The following is a 16,674-nucleotide window of genomic DNA, read 5'->3' on the forward strand; positions in this document are numbered from 1 at the left end:
GCGACGACGTCGACGTCGTGGAAGACAACGTACACGGGGAGAAATGCAGATTGGTAGCGAATTTATATATATTTTACTTTCCTATTAAGTTAAACAGAGATTCATATGGATGTGGGATTCGCTGTAGAACCGAAATTGGGCAAAAACTACTCAACTGTTTGGTGATGAAGTTAGTTATAAAACGAATTTCAAATTGCTTAGTTATTATTAAAATAAGATTGACATTAACAATGTGTATAAAGTTGGGACTACTTTAAACTAGTCATTAGCACACATCTGCGTATAGAGATACTATATTCGGCATGCTGTCAGTGCTAAAAAGCTACCATAATTGATACTATCAGCAGTTTTGTTTTCTAACATTTATATATTTAGAACATTTTTGTATTTGTATAATTTGTATTTAACATTGTGAAAGCTAACAAAAAATAATACATTAAAGAATTTGGAAATAAGAACAAGATTTACTCAAAACGTATGTTTGCTAGTTTAATAAATAAGTTGTGATGTGTTTGTTTACCTAAATAGTTCCATAAAGCATAAATTTCTTAATAAGTTAAAAATGCATATAGGGTTTTCTTTCTATGTAGCGCACATTTCAAATGCCGCTCACTTGTTGAGTAAGAGGGGGAGGAGGATAACCAAGTGTTTGGGGCATCCAACCTCCGCTGCCCCGTGGCCCAGTCGTCTGCACAAGGAAGTTGCCTCCGCGGCGCTTCGACTTCCTTGACATTGAAGCAAGGATTTTGGCCCCGCCAAAAGCGCACTCGCCTCGGAAGTCACGGCATTTGAATGTGTGTGTGTGTGTGCTTGTGAGGCTCGGTGGTTTGGTGGTTCGGTGGCGGTGCTAGCAATGCTGTTTTTTAGTCGGTCGGTCATTGACCGTTGCGCTGAGACGCAGTGACGCCGCTGCCATTGGCATGGCCGACGCGGTGGTTGCGGCAACTGAGGCAGCTGAGGCAACTGAGGCAACTGCGGCGCTGTTATCCTGCCATCTAACTGGCGGCCAAGAGGCCAGAGTGAGATGCGGATACCCAGAGATCGCTGGCTATGGCTATCGCTATGGCTATGGGAATGGGTACGGCTCTGGCTCTGGCTCTGATGACGACAACATTAGCCGCTGTTGCTGCCGCTGTTGCTGCCGCTGCTGCTGCTGCTGCTGCTTCTGCGTCGTCTACCCAACTTGTTGGACAAGTTGACGGCCTACGCGAGTGTGCATTGCATTGATTGTGATTGGGGGATCGGGGTATTGGGGGTTCCCAGGGGGAGGGGGATCTCGGATCTCGGGGGAGATGGCAGGGAAGGGGTTTGGGGCATGCGAGGGGAATTGGAGGCTTGTGCGTTTGCGTTTGCGCAAAAGTCAATGAACTCCCGCTGCAGCAGTGCAGCAGTGGGGGCGTCTTGCTGCCAAAGTGGTGCGCTATCCATGTGGATGTGTGGTGCAGCTGGTGGTGTGCAGTGTGTCGCATGGAATTCGCACGCAGACATGTGCAGGTTGGGAATGTAGGTAAGCCACTTGTTGTTGTTTCTAACCTTTTTGCAATGCATTAGGCAACCGACTCACTGTCAACACTTGGCCAGAGTGCATTGATCTCGCCATTGAGTGCGAGTGTTTGGCTCCATTTGGCAGTGCGTGTTTGGTTTGGGAATGGTGACGGTGACGGTGATGGTGATGCGATGCGGTGCGATGCGAAGTGGTGATGTAGTGATGGTGGTGGATAGTGGATAATGGGGTATTGCATGACACAGTGACCGGAAAACGGACTGGCTTAATGACTGACTCTTTCGTTTTTCAAAATCAATGCTCTGGCAATTAGAATGCAAGCTGCCAAGCTACCGAGCTGCCGAGCCAAGCCCCTCTTTCACCTTCTCTTCGTGCGATCCAAGTGCGAGTGGGTGTCGCCGCACAGTTGCGGTACTCAGCTGGCATATTACCAAGCCAAAGCCATATAGCCATAGCTAAAGCCATATAGCCATAGCCTACGGTTGTAGGCCAGCGGTCAACGACCGCCAGCAGACCGACGACAAAAAGCAGCCGCAGAGTCGCCGCCGCTCGGCAGCGGCAGCTCAACCAGTTGAACGACCCACTGAACCAACTTGTCATTTGACCATGTCGCCAAGCTGCTGCCGCTGCTGCTGCTACCGCTGCTACTGCTGCTGATGATGATGATGCTGCTGCTGCTGCACCGCAATAGCCACCATATCCCCCAAAATAATTTCCGTCCGGGGATGGCGAGGGCAGCGATGTCCTGGCTGCAATTATCGCACACCATAATGGCTGGCTAATTGCATTTCACCCATTTGTCAATGCCCGCTACCTGTGTGCCCTGTAGCATACCTCCTGGGGTAGATCCCTTGGTCACTGGACCCTCTGTGCCGGACTTGGTGGGCTCGGGGGCTCTGTGGGCACTGCGTGCTCCCAATCCATGTCAATTACCTTGCGAAAGTAGCTGTTGCGGATATGAAGCAATAATAAAACCATAATGAGAGAAACAGCCCGATGAAGAGGTACAGAATTTGGCAATTACTTATTATTGAGGCAGCCTCACTTGACCAGCTGCCAATTTCGCAGAGTTTCACGAGGCACTGGTTGGGGTTCCTGTTCCCGCTGCTGCAGTTTCTGCTGTTGCTGTTGCTGTTACTGATGCTGCTGCAGTTGTTGCAATTAAATTTGGCCTCAAAAAAGCCGCCACGCAGCAGCCGAGCGAGGAGAAAACCGGGAGTGGCCAGCCACAATATCCCAGTCACAATCTCCAGTTCGGGTCATCCAGCGATGCATTTCCGTTGGGGTCAGCGGCGTTCATTTCGTGCAACATTGTTGCCGAATCAAGTGCCCAGGCTAACTGCTTTCGAAATGTATCAATTACCACCCCAGACTAGCACCTTCCCTCGCAGATATTTGCTTGAGGTCGGTCTGCCCCCTTTTTGCACTTCCTCAACCAACTTATAAATATCATAGATATCTCTTTCTACTGATTTCATGTCGCATATATTAACTGCAAGATCTATGGACCCATAAGATACTCGATTAGAACCAGAAATGAATACGAATAATATATTGGCCATACTTGGGGTTACATCAATTTCTGATACTGTTGGAACTTCATAGGCTGTAGATTTTAATAATAAATCTTTGTTTTAAGAGAGTTTCCTTCTTGATCGATGCCCCATGTTTTTGGCGCAAGTACGAGTTGTTGGCAGCTCTGGTGCAGTTGAAAGTCACGTGTCCGGGGTGTTTGGGGCTTCCCATTTGGGCCGAAAGTAATGCCAAGCGGACAATGGCGGTCACAATAATAGGATCGACTTGCGAACGAGTCTATTACAAAAGCCATATCTTATAAATATCTGGTGTGAAGATATGCATAAACGAACCCACTTTGCTGATTACGAGATCTTCGGTAATTTATGAGCAAAGCATTGCAGAGTCACCATCTTGGCCCCAGCTGTGGGCTTAGTGGTGTCATGTTTTGGGGCCCAATGCATTTGCATGCAGCCCATGAATCGCGGGGAGCGAGTCGCAATTGCATGCTGATGCGGATTAGCATGCCCAGGCCGTCTTGGCTTCGGCTCGACTTTATATAATCCCAGGCAGCGGCAGGTGCTTCCCCTAGTTCACGGCCTCGAGCCACCCTCGCATTCTATGTGGTTACAGGGTAGCAATGCAGTGCAGTGCAGTGGATCAGGCTGACAAGTGTCGCATTTGCATTGAGTTTTGTCGCCGTAATTGAATTGCCAATCGCTGACATTGTAATTGCCCGAGAGCGCAATTCATGCAAATGGAAAATGGAAATGGAAGCGTTCAAGATGAGATGTGTTAATCTAGCCCCCTGATTAGAAACCAACCCCCACCCCATGGGTATGCGTATTTGCCATATAGTAAGTGTGCGAGCCCGTGGAGCGTTGCACAATCAGAATGGATCGCCGCGTTTCATTGAGCTTGTCAATCGAGCTGATCGATCGATCGATCGTTCGATCCTGGCACTGGAACTGGCACTGGCACTGGTGGCACTGGCACTGGCATTATCCAATGCCTAGTCCAAGGCCCATTCGAAATTATCATATTATTATTATACGATCGTGCGTAATCACTGGCGCTGGATGGGATGTCTGGGCAATATCTTGGCCAGATCTCGCAGCAGCTGAGAAGCTGCAGCCCTTGCCCTTGCGGAATATACCCACAAAAGCCCAGAGAAGCCAACTATCCAACGCAACCTTGGGCGAGACGAAGGGTCTCGATCTGAGATCTTAACTTTAAGATCTGGTTAGCCGACTATCGGGCCGAGATCAACGAACGCTTTCAATAGGAAATTGAAATTGAAATCGAAATCTGAAAACGAAATGAATACAAGTCGCATTTTTCTTTGTCTCCATCATAGTATACTGATTTCTGTCGCCGTTCACGATGTTTTCTTTCATCAGTTTCTGCCACTAATGTATGCGATGATTAGCGGATTAGTGGGCTGGTTATGAGCGATTAAGCAGCTCGATTCGATGTGACTTGGAATTGGTCGGATTTGGATTGGAATTGGAACTGCTTCACTTTCAGCATAGATTGGCTGCGATTCGTTGACCCCGCGGATGCAGAACCTTGGAATTAGCATCAGACATTGCTGCTACTGCTGCTGCTGCTGGTGCTCCACATACGCTGATCCGACTATCCGACATCTTTGCCTAATGCGCCAGTTCCCAGGACTAGGATTTACATACAGATACAGCTCCGCATAGGTATCCGTGCATCAGTGCATACGTACAAATGCTTAGAAAAGTGCACAAAATGAATGAATAGGATTGGAGCATTTACTTTTCTTCCACAACATTACTGGGATAAAATCCCATTTATTATTAAAGCACACAGAAAGATATATTTGATTGTATACTGCAGAAAGCGTATGAGTAGCACGACTTTTTAGATAAACTTACTTTAAGCTGGATAAGATTAGTAGAACTTTTCTCAATTCAAAGCCATTAAATTGAAGGCGAAACCTTCTTTAATATCCAAGCTATATAAATAATTTGCAATATAGTGCAGTAATAATATTTACCAATACCAACACATGTATCTTCCGGTCAAGTCTATTACGAAAAGTAAAGATACAGATACATGTGAAGGACGCAGGTTGGCAGGTTGGCAGCTCGGCCGGCCAAGATACATGGTGCTTCCCCGGCACGCGGCCAGAAAACCCCCAACTATTTTCCACGATGACTTCATCAATGTGTTGGCTATCTGTGTTTGTGGCGTGTGTTTGTAAGCGGCACGTGCAAGCGTTTGCATTTGTTTGTTGTTAGTTGCTTGTTAGTTGTTAGTTGTGTTTTGTTTGTCGTTTGCTGTTCGCTGCTTGTGTGCGCTGGGCGGGCAGGTGTCGAAACAATGTGTGGCGCGCAGCTTAATTAGAATGTTGCCACATTGGTAGCAGCAGCGGTGGCAGCCAAGAGCCCGCCCGAATAAAGGTGTCAGAACAAGTTGAGGCGGCAATTTGTCAGCCAGCAGCAGCAGCAAGTCGCCGCTTTACATTCGAAATGCATTTTTTGCATATGTACGCCAGACATACAGATGCAGTTAAAGATGCAGATACAGATACGAGCAGCTCTCATTTTCAGATTTTACGAGATTTCTGATTTTACTTCAGATCCGCCAGACCAGACAGCCTGAAACTGGCCAACTTGGCTAACTTGGCTAACGTGGCTCACTGTCCACTGTTCACTACTCGCTACTCACTGGTTGGCCAGTGAGTGTGTGTCCATGTCCATGGATCCGTTCATGCGCAAGGTTTTCGGCTGCGGGCCCGATCTTTGGTTTTGGCCACCCGCCACCCCAGCGGCAGCCCACTACTGCTGCTGGTGGCACTACTGCCACCACTGCCACCTCTCGATGCACTGGGTGCATTGACCTCAAAATGGCTCAAAAGCCATTGAACTGCTGCAGTCGCTCTTACCGCCGCTTGGCTTGACTTCACTTGGCTCTACTTGGACCCGATCAGATCGGATCGGATCGTATCGGATCTGATCGGTCAGAACAGAAGAGAACTTATTCTCATAAGAAATATGCTAATTTCTGCAATACTAGACTATATATGACCGCATCGAATCGAATCGAATGCCAGATGCCCTGCATTAACAATGATCCTTTGATTAAGCATTTGATAAGCGATACTATGTATCTGGAAAGTTTTAGCTGAACTTTCTATATAGTTATATCCTGGGACTATCCTGGATCTATAATATTTATTATTATTGTAGTTTACCTGTCCGATTTTACAGGAAGAACATTTAATTGCTGTGGATTAGAAAAAGTGAAAAACTTAAGATACAAGTCAATGATTTTACTTATTAAAGGTAAAGGATCAAGGATTTTAAAATTGTTTTATATGTGCAATAAATGAATGAAGAAGGTATTATACTTGAGCAAGGATATGGATAGCGACATATGTACCAGTCTTAGCTCAGACTTTGCCCTGGATCCGCATCCGAATCTGATTGCGAATCCGAATTCACATCCGAAGCTGTGGCCATTGAGACGGAGATTGAAATGAAAATGTGACCGAATGTAAATTCTTTTAATTTTATTGCCAGCACTGCGCCAACTGTGGCGACTCCAAGACCCGACGGAATGTAGTCACTGGAATCCACTGGCACGTTCTTTGGGTGGCTGCCGTAGTCGTAGTCGTATGTCTATAGTCGGTTGCTTGGATGGATGGGTTAAACGAACGCTGGCTTGGCCTATGAAAGATGTCAAGGTATCTGTAAAATTCGTATTCGATTTCGTACGCCAATCACATCCATTCCGTCCGTCCATCCAGCCGTCCAGCCGTCCATCCGCCCGTGCAAATAGTCACCATGCACACAAATCACTCAAATCACACAAATCACACGAATCACAGAAAACAAAGCCACTAATTGCTGAAGTCGCAGTTTTTGGGAGGCACCAGATGTGCATTACCGGCTACCCCGTAAAAATCGAGATGGGTCGGATGACCGCAGGCAGCTGACTTCACTCGGGTGTCTTCTGCCACGGATCGCCGTGACTTAACCCATTCGTCGGCGCATTCCTCACTGCTTAATTGCTGGACAATCAGTTGGCAAGCCGGCCGACTGCCGGATGCACTGCCCCGAACTCGCCGACTGGTGGCCTCAAACTCCAAGCGCTGGGGTATCCAAAATGCGACCTGCGACGCCGGTCAAATCGCTGACTCTGGGTGAAAGAGCAGACGAGGGCCTGGCCAGCTGGGCCCGTTGCGCCCACTGTTCTGCTACTCAACCTTGGACTTTGCCACCAAATGCGAGATGCTCCATTAATGTCGCAAAACAATCGGACGCAGCACATTTGGCTAGAGGCTTGAATTACCATTCCATTCGCGGCGCGTGCCATAAAGCTTCGTTGCATAGAGTAAGAAAAAACCACACACACACTTATTGGATGGGGGCATAAACATTGGAATTGGGTTAAAAAATAAAGCACGCAAACTACCTTGACACATTTTCTGCACTGGAACAGCAGATCGGGTGCTCGCTTTCGAAAATGAAATATTGGCTGTGCAAAGGGTAAACACACACACACACGACGCTGGGATGGCATGGATGCGCCCATGTGGAGCACACACAGAACGTAGCCGACGGCGGGGGAGGTTGCTCGGCGGTCTGATCCAACCATTCCCATTCCCAGTCGCAGTCCCAATCCGATGCCCATTCCCATTCCCATTCCCACTCCCATTTCGAGAGCAGGCCACTATCAACGCGCTGTTGCAACCGTAATATTAATGCCTGACGAAACCCGTGCCTCTGTGTGCTTTCCATGATAAGAGAACGCGAATACGCCACGTGAGCTGGGTGCCATGATGAGGTGCCCCCGATTCGATTCGATTTCCAGTTCCAGTTCCACTAAAGCACACAGCGAAAATTCGTGCGCAATGCGCTGATTAGACGCATTATATCAATATAAATGTGTGTGGAAATGATGGAAAATGTTGGGGCTATCTCCGCGAAGACGACGATGTGGCCACCACCCAGTCTTGGATATTCAGACGGCTATCCTTGCATGCCAGTCTCTAAGTATAAGTAGTTAATACCTAATATAATTTAAATATTTATTGTAAGTACCTCAGTGCTGTTATATTTGAAAAGATAAATCTATTGAAGAGTAGGAGCCTTGTAATTAGCTTTAAAGTGTATAATCTATGTTTTGGTCTGTGCTTAGCTTGTAAATATGCACTAATTATAAACTAAACTCCGATAATCCAGACATATATACAAAATGGGTATATGGGTATAATGGGTATTTTTTGGGCGAAATTTGGTTAGCACGAACTCTGATACCTAAATTAGGGTTTTGGTGACCCCTTTAGTCCGATCCCTACTTTTTCTGCTATCTTCGTGCCCCGTTTTTTGCATTTTTATTTATTTTTTTTCCAATCCACACTTAGCCCAGCCAGTCGAAAGGGCTTAAAAATAATACCGGCTGCGTTGACAGGCAGCATCCGCTCGCCGTTGGGTTCATGTCCTTTCCCTTTGCCATAGCCATAGCCATAGGATGTTGCCCCGACAGGCCAATGATCTTGGCGTCTGTTGAACCGTCTGCCACTCAAGAACATTGTCGCTGCTGCTGTGGATGGGTTGAGGTGGATGTGGATCGGCGGATCGGTGGATCTGAGGATGTGGATGTGGATGTGGACCCATGTGTCTGGACAATGGAAAGGTTCGGCGACCGCTGCACGCAGCCAGAGCTTGCCCGTTGCCACTGGCGGGTCATTAAAATGTACAGGTAAATTTCAAGTTAATGCCACGGAAAGGCTGATCGTAGATCTTGATGCGCTGCTCCTTTGTCCACGGATCGAGCGAGGAGTCAACGGCCGGCGGATCTATTTTAGCGCATGCCATTGGCCCTGAACTTGTTTGTCCAGCCTCGCGGGCCCTTTCCATTTCCACTTCCTTTCCCACTCGCTAATCGCCATTCCTTTCCAGAAGTTGCAGTGCCGACATGACTCAGACCGCTCTCCGTCAGCTGGAAATCCCCAGGCACAGGTATTTCTACATAGGGCTGCTTTTATTGCCCGTATGGCCAAAATGCCTGGCCAAAAAGCACATCGATAATAAATTGACATTCTTGAAAATATGCCACGGCTAGTTTTATGTTCATATGCAAGTTTTCTCGCCGTGCAGGGGAAAACCCCCGGCATATTTTATGGGTCTGCTGTTGTTTTACCTGTGGGTTAGGTAAACCCAAATCGAAACCAATTCAGCAGCCGCCAAATTAAGGAGTACACAAGAAAAGTGCAAATGTGGCAGAAATAGAAATGGAAAGGTAGACGGTCGATTGAATAAAATGTATGTCCGTCCGCAGACCGCCGAATTTAGGTACTCAGGATGGGCCAACACGACAGCTGGATACCCTTTCATTAGACCTGCCATCTATGAGCTGTTCGAACTGATCCCCGATTTGCGATTCCTACGGTGCGTAGCTCGCCCATTCGATCGGGATCTCGATCTCGGCCAGCTTAGTCCGCCGCCGAGTGGGTGTAATGAATGTGCATACGATAAACGGGCGATTTCATTTTCAAATTTTACTTTCGCACTCTCCTTCTTCGATGCCGAAACCCGTAGCCTGCTGTATGCTATAGTGTGTGGTGGTATATGGTATATATGGTGCGGCATATGGCATATGGGTATGGTATATGGGTATAGGGTATGGTAACTGATGTTACCATTGTCTGGACGGCCTTCGGCGGCCGCTCTTCCTCCGTTCCCGTTGCTGACGTTGACACACGTTGACAGCTCGCCGCTGCCCTGTTTGCATTTTTGTCCGAGAGACTCGTTTCAAATTCTAAAGAAATTCCAGTAATCGCAGAGCTCTGCTGGCGACTGGACGTCGGGATCCGAGAATCTGGGAAACCAAGAAGCTGACAAGCCGACGACTACCCGAGGAACTTAGTATCCAAGAATCCGCGAACACCCTAACAGGAGGAGACGAGGGTGAAGCGAACAAAAGTGAGAGCAGGAGGAAATCGAAAGTGATGTCGGCGGGCATCGTCGATATTGGCCACACCGGTTGGATGCCCTCGGTGCAGAGCCTGAGTGTTCTGCTGGTTCCGGGTGCGATCGTCCTGGTGATTCTCTACCTGTGCGAGCGCCAGTGCAATGACATCATGGGTGCCCCACCGCCGGGTCCCTGGGGCCTGCCCTTTCTGGGTTACTTGCCTTTCTTGGACGCCCGTGCGCCGCACAAGTCACTCCAAAAGCTGGCCAAGCGGTATGGCGGCATCTTCGAACTGAAAATGGGCAGGGTGCCGACCGTAGTCCTCTCGGATGCCGCCGTGGTGCGGGATTTCTTTCGCCGCGATGTGATGACTGGCCGTGCTCCACTCTTCCTCACCCACGGCATCATGGGTGGATTCGGTAAGCGATACCTTAAGCTTCCGGGCTTTTCCGGCTCACTGGTGGTTTCATGCACCGCCTTTATATTCTTTGCTTCACGACAGGAATCATTTGCGCCCAGGATGACATTTGGCGACATGCGCGTCGCGAGACTATCGATTGGCTGAAGGCGTTGGGCATGACCCGTCGGCCGGGGGAACTGCGCGCCCGGCTGGAGCGGCGCATAGCCCGCGGAGTCGACGAGTGCGTCCGGGTAAGTGTTCCACTTCCACCAACCCTTCGCGTGGGTCGGCAGCCAAAATTAGCACGACATTGCGTACATTTTGCATTTGCCTTGGAGATTTCTTTGGCGCGAGTTTACACTGAACGTTTGAATGCGCACATGGAATAATATGTATGGTGTCAGGATCTACGTTTTTTTTCATTGGAAGCACTCAAATTTAATATTTCAGTAATCTACATAAGCTTAGTTTCGTATGGTATATAACATTTTAAGACAAATTAGATTGTCAGGTTCTAGATGGGTTTTACATTAATAGACGGAGATATATAGAGCACACATTCACAAAACGCAAACTTAGTATAATATTATATATATTTGCATTAAATTGTAACAACTTTCATCATTTCCCCCTGCAGTTTTTCGATACTGAGGCGAAGAAGAGCTGTGCGTCGGAAGTGAATCCGCTGCCGGCGCTCCACCACTCTCTGGGCAACATAATCAACGACCTGGTCTTCGGGATCACCTACAAGCGGGACGACCCCGACTGGCTGTACCTGCAGCGGCTGCAGGAGGAGGGCGTCAAGCTGATTGGCGTGTCCGGGGTGGTCAACTTTCTGCCCTGGCTGCGTCACCTGCCCGCCAACGTGCGCAACATCCGCTTCCTGCTGGAGGGCAAGGCCAAGACGCACGCCATCTACGACCGTATAGTGGAGGCATGTGGCCAGCGGCTGAAGGAGAAGCAGAAGGTGTTTAAGGAGCTCCAGGAGCAGAAGCGGCTGCAAAGACAGCTGGAGAAGGAGCAGCGCAGGCAATCGAAGGAAGCGGATCCAGACCAGGAGCAGAGTGAAGCGGACGAGGATGACGAGGAGAGCGATGAGGAGGACACGTACGAGCCAGAGTGCATCCTGGAGCACTTCCTCACCGTTCGCGACACGGACTCGCAGCTCTACTGCGACGACCAGCTGCGCCATCTGCTGGCCGATCTCTTTGGAGCCGGGGTGGACACCTCTCTGGCCACCCTGCGCTGGTTCCTGCTCTACTTGGCCCGCGAACAACGCTGCCAGCGGCGCCTGCATGAGCTCCTCCTGCCGCTGGGTCCGTCTCCCACTTTGGAGGAACTGGAGCCGCTGGCCTACCTAAGGGCTTGCATTTCCGAGACGATGCGCATACGCAGCGTTGTCCCGCTGGGCATTCCGCACGGATGCAAAGAGAACTTCGTCGTGGGCGATTATTTCATCAAGGGCGGTTCGATGATCGTTTGCTCGGAGTGGGCCATCCACATGGACCCAGTGGCCTTCCCGGAACCGGAGGAGTTCCGTCCGGAGCGCTTCCTGACCCCCGATGGAGTCTACCAGGCGCCGCCACAGTTCATCCCATTCTCGTCCGGCTACCGAATGTGTCCCGGCGAAGAGATGGCTCGCATGATTCTCACGCTCTTCACGGGTCGCATCCTCAGGCGCTTCCACGTGGAACTGCCTCCGGGCACTGAGGTGGACATGGCGGGCGAGAGCGGCATCACCCTGACCCCCACTCCGCACAGGCTGCGATTCACCAAGCTGCCGGCGGTGGAGATGCGTCATGCACCCGACGGAGCTGTGGTGCAGGACTAGGTTGCCTGAGTGCATCTTATTGTATCCGATTTTTTTTGTATCCCTAACAATCACATTCTACTTTTTAGTAAATGCGTTTTTTTAATGGGCATAGCATCTTTTGAAGGATTTTCCATTTGCATATTTAATAAATAATTCAAATATATTCTAAATGTGAAGTTTAATTATAATAACGAATTATAATAATAATTCAATCATTTTAATTGACTAAACATGTTTTTAGTGAGTGGTTTGGCTAAAATACCTTAGTAAAATTTCAAAGACGAAAATATCAATTTACGACCTGTATTAAAAAGTTATGAATTAAAATATAGACCATTTCATTTTCAAGGTTTTTTCATAAATTTTTCTTTATTTTCGAATCGTTGCCTATTTTGATGTGTGCTTGTAAGACTAAACCACAGTTTGTTTTGTTGTTTGGACATTAAGCTAGCACTAATACTACGGATAAACAAGAACGTTAGCTAACTAAACTTAATCGGCCTGCTGGCTGTAGACATAGCGGTATCCTAGCATTAGCGGTAGTAATAATATTACTTAATAACTATAAAAACATTGACATTAGCAGTATAATCGAACCTAACTAGGGCGTATTAACTAGGATTTAATTACAATTAGTTGAACACAGCTTCTTGGGGGTGAAAGAATAGAATTGGTTGCAGTCCTCTGTGTGTTGGTCACAGCTTGCGGCTGCTCTGCTCCTTGTCCAGCCCGGCTCTAGCCGGGATCCGGATGTGCTCCTCCCACGGGCGGATAACTATTAACTTATCGCTAAATGGATAGCTCGCGATGGGAGGCCAAAATTGAAATGACCTCCCATTACCACCATTCGATTTTCTCTTCTGTTTTTTTTTTTTGCTTTCTAGCATTTGTGTAGGAACAAAACCGTGCTCTAGAGCGGACCAGGTCCACATCAGTTGGCGCCAACGTTGCGCATGTGGTGCGGATCGGCGGCGGTGGGCGCCAGGGGGCGGCGCTTGAGGCAGACCTTGAACGACTCCGGCGTGATGGTGGCGCCCACGTTGCCCTTGAGACTGGGCAGCGGCTGACCCTCGGGCAGGGCGATGTCGAAGCAGTGCATGAAGGAGGCGAAGAACAGGAAGAGCTCCATCCGCGCCAGCACGTCGCCCAGACACATCCGCCTGCCCACTCCGAAGGGTATGAAGTATTCCGGCTTGCGCACCTTGCCCTCGGTGTCGATGAATCGCGAGGGGCGGAATTCCTCGGGCTTCTCCCACAGATTGGGGTCCATGTGGACGCTATTGATCAGCGGGATGACATGCGAGCCGGCCGGTATGGTGTACCCATTGAGTTCCACATCCCTGCAACGGACGAGAGGGGAGAGGCAAGAGCGGAGGAAATTGTGATTAGTTTGTGATCGGTGCATCGGCGATTATCAGCAAGCGGCAGGGGCTGGGCCCACTGCGCACTGCCACTAATCTGGTAACTGGCATCTGTGGATGCCTATGCACACAGAAAGTGGGCCACGCACTTGGGCTGCGGCGGAGCAGGGGGGCACCGGGGGATCCGGGGCACGAGCCAGCTGAATGGAGAGCCACGACAATGAATGGCAATCACCGAGATCTGGTGTGAATGAACGGACCTCGCGGCATTTGCGTAGATCTCTAAACGCCAGTGCGTAAGCACTCCATCTGCTGATTGCTCTGCCAGTTGCAGCTCCAGCTCGAGATCCCCCCGCACACCCCACACCTCGTACTATCCCCAATCTCTAATCTCTAATCTCGTTGGAAGCTTACCTTGTGGGCGAGTGAGTGGTGGCCAAGGGAACGATGCTGGAACGGCGCATCGACTCCAGAATGGTGGACTCGGTGATGGGCAGGTACTGCAGATCCTCAATGGTGGGCAGGCGATGGCGACCGACAACCTGGTCCAGTTCGTCCTGGACGCGGCGCATCTCCTTGGGATTGCGCAGCATAAACACGTTGATCCACAGCAGTGTAGTCTTGATGGTTTCCATGCCGGCGGAGAACAGATCGATGATCACCTGTACCAGTTGCTCCTCTGCAATGACAAGGAGAACGAAAGGAATTCATGGTCAGTGAAGTTCCTGGTGGGGGGTTATGGTGCAGCTAGTGGAGATGTGATGGAGTGGACTTCAACTTACCGTGATTCTTGCCATCGAAGAGCTCGGCATCCGTGCCCTCGGACTTGGCCTTCTCGATCTCGCAGATATAGAAGTCGACCAGGTCGCGGATGTTGTTGGGATCGAAGCTGCGCTTGTGGTCATCGATCACGTCCTGGTAGAACCGCTGCATCTCGGCGCGATTCTGGGCGATCTTGTTCTTGGCCGTCGAGATGCTGGGGAAGCACTGCATGGTGGGTATGTAGTCGACCGTGTGGATCTCGCCGAACAGCCGCATGCCCTCCTCGATGAGGAAGTTGAAGCGCCGGAACTTGGGATCGTCGATGCTGAACCGGGTGCTCATCATCAGGCTGCAGATGACATTGCTGACGGCCACCGAGATGACGGGTGACATGTCCACGGGCTGGCCATCGCTGGCATGCAGGTGGCCGATGAACTCGTGCACTTCCGTCTGAAGGAGCAGGACGAAAAAGGATACGATCGTTAGTGGCTGCTCCCTGCAAGCTGGTCGGGATTAGCGGGACTCACCATGATGCGCTTCTGCATCTGCTGCTTGCCGTTGCCCATGTAGGTCATCCCGAACTGGCGGAGCTTGTCGTGCAGAAAGCGGCGCTGATCCTTCCACAGTTTGCCAGTGCTGTTGATAATGCCTGCAAAGGAAATGGAGGCGATTGAGATGCGGAACGGAACGGTAGGGAATGGTTCGGAATGATTCGGGTTGGAGATTGGGAGTGCTGGTGCTCTTATCTTTATTTTTAATTTTTTATACCGCAATCTTTACACTTAATTGAGGTAGGCTCTTGCCCTACTTCGTCAAAATGAAATACCAGAAAAGAAATCCCAGCGAAAAATGCACAAGCCACAAAAACGAAACAAAAGCCAAAAACGTGATTTTGCGGCATGAAAAAAGTGCCGCAATGCCTTATCATTGCGTTAAATGCGTACATACATACATATATGTATAAATGAGTGCAGCTGAAGCGATCGAAATCAAAATAAAATAAAAAATGCAAATAAAAATACAAATTAATTCGAAAAACGAAAATCAAAGAGAGCGGAATGAAAATGAGCCGACAAAGAAATCCCAGTGGAATTTCTTCACTTAATAGGCGCCCTTGCTTCTCCCGACAATCTCACTACATCCCACATCGCAGGTACTAAATAAATGCGTTCATATACTATATATAAATCTGTACTTGGCTCGATCAGATGGCTTGATAAGTTTTAGCTTTCGCAGCGGATTTGCGGGAAATATTTCCGAGCTAATTTACCTATGCATCGTACGTACTATATGTACTACAAGTACGTAGTAAACAGAGTAGTAAACACTAATTTCACGTAAACAGGTGGCTTATCAGCCTATCGGCTGGACCCATCTCACCCAGCTTCCTCCTCCTGCACCACAGCATTGGTAACTAGTAACAGATAACTGGTAACTCACCATATCCGTTCAGCGTCTGCATGAAGGGAGTGTCTGGGCGTCCGGTGAACTCCTCGCGCCGGAAGCACTCGCGGATCATCTTGTAGTCACTCATCACGACGGTCAGCTGGCTGCCCAGTCGCGTGGAGAAGAGCGATCCGTACTGCTTGGCCAGCTCCATGAAGCGCGTGTGCTTCTCGTTGCCCATGAACAGCAGGTAACCGATGACGGGCAGGCCCCAGGGACCCGGCGGCAGCTTGCGCAGCTCCCGGTAGTTCCTCACCAGCCACTGGAGCAGGCTGACCAGGGCCAGCAGGCCCAGGAAGACCATCAGCAGGTGCTGGGCATCGCCATCCTGCTGCACCTGCAGCTGGCGCAGCACAAACTTGATCAGGTACGAATCGGCTAGCATGGCGGTGTAGCTGTAGCTGCGCTGTTTGTGCCCAGGTGGTAGTGGATCCTCCTCCTGCTGGTGCTCTTGGTTCTCTGGCGCTTCTCTGCGCTTGTTTTAGGTGGATATCGCCTTTCTTGGGCGGATTTCCCTTTGCTGCTCGGTGGTCGCTTATTTACTGCACTGCTTGGCGGCCATTGGTGGTCACTTTTGCTTTTACTCGCTTTCGACTGGCACTTGAAAAAAAATGCAATTCCTTAGGAATAGTGTTCAGTTTTTTTTTTTTTAACTGTGAGGCTTTAGGATGCCGAAATTGAACCAAAAACCAAAAAAAAAAATTTATCAACATATACTTTTTGATAATAAATAAACTGTTGTGCGTTTCGGCTCGCAACGTAACGTGTGAAACACAGTTGGCGGTTTTTGGTTACGGAGACGGAGACCCGGAGACGATTTCGCGTCGAGCGTTTATAGTTTTCGACTAATGGCTCGACCGTATGTCCTTGCCACTTTTATAACAACTCGAGCCCGCTTCGAGCGCGCGAGTGAGCAGAGCGCCAA

The 16,674-nt window shown here is 49.3% G+C and overlaps 2 protein-coding genes across 2 annotated transcripts; one reads left to right on the forward strand and one right to left on the reverse strand.

Annotated features, from left to right (window-relative positions):
• The first annotated feature begins 9,781 nt into the window (after positions 1-9,781).
• On the forward strand, positions 9,782-12,343 carry LOC116802150 (cytochrome P450 306a1). The gene is made up of 3 exons (XM_032725474.1): positions 9,782-10,386; positions 10,470-10,618; positions 11,005-12,343. The coding sequence occupies exons 1-3, from the start codon at positions 10,005-10,007 to the stop codon at positions 12,196-12,198; spliced, it is 1,725 nt and encodes a 574-aa protein (XP_032581365.1). The 5' UTR covers positions 9,782-10,004; the 3' UTR covers positions 12,199-12,343.
• Positions 12,344-12,516: 173 nt separating this feature from the next.
• Positions 12,517-16,641, reverse strand: LOC6614898 (cytochrome P450 18a1). Its single transcript, XM_002039279.2, has 5 exons — positions 15,744-16,641; positions 14,831-14,952; positions 14,324-14,753; positions 13,956-14,220; positions 12,517-13,520 (listed from the first exon to the last, which is right to left on the reverse strand). Exons 1-5 carry the CDS (start codon positions 16,132-16,134, stop codon positions 13,112-13,114), a joined length of 1,617 nt encoding a protein of 538 aa, XP_002039315.1. The 5' UTR covers positions 16,135-16,641; the 3' UTR covers positions 12,517-13,111.
• Between the last annotated feature and the right edge of the window lie 33 nt (positions 16,642-16,674).

Source organism: Drosophila sechellia, chromosome X (genome assembly GCF_004382195.2).
Source record: "Drosophila sechellia strain sech25 chromosome X, ASM438219v1, whole genome shotgun sequence".
Classification (NCBI taxonomy): domain Eukaryota; kingdom Metazoa; phylum Arthropoda; class Insecta; order Diptera; family Drosophilidae; genus Drosophila; species Drosophila sechellia.

Bases quoted from the DNA above. Each gene is read 5' to 3' on its own strand.
- LOC116802150 (XM_032725474.1), top strand. From the start codon at position 10,005: ATGTCGGCGGGCATCGTCGATATTGGCCACACCGGTTGGATGCCCTCG. The intron at 10,387-10,469 runs GTAAGCGATACC...GCTTCACGACAG, and splicing joins CGGCATCATGGGTGGATTCG to GAATCATTTGCGCCCAGGAT. The intron at 10,619-11,004 runs GTAAGTGTTCCA...TTCCCCCTGCAG, and splicing joins GAGTCGACGAGTGCGTCCGG to TTTTTCGATACTGAGGCGAA.
- LOC6614898 (XM_002039279.2), bottom strand. From the start codon at position 16,134: ATGCTAGCCGATTCGTACCTGATCAAGTTTGTGCTGCGCCAGCTGCAG. The intron at 14,953-15,743 runs GTGAGTTACCAG...TTTCCTTTGCAG, and splicing joins GCAGACGCTGAACGGATATG to GCATTATCAACAGCACTGGC. The intron at 13,521-13,955 runs GTAAGCTTCCAA...CGTCCGTTGCAG, and splicing joins ACCACTCACTCGCCCACAAG to GGATGTGGAACTCAATGGGT.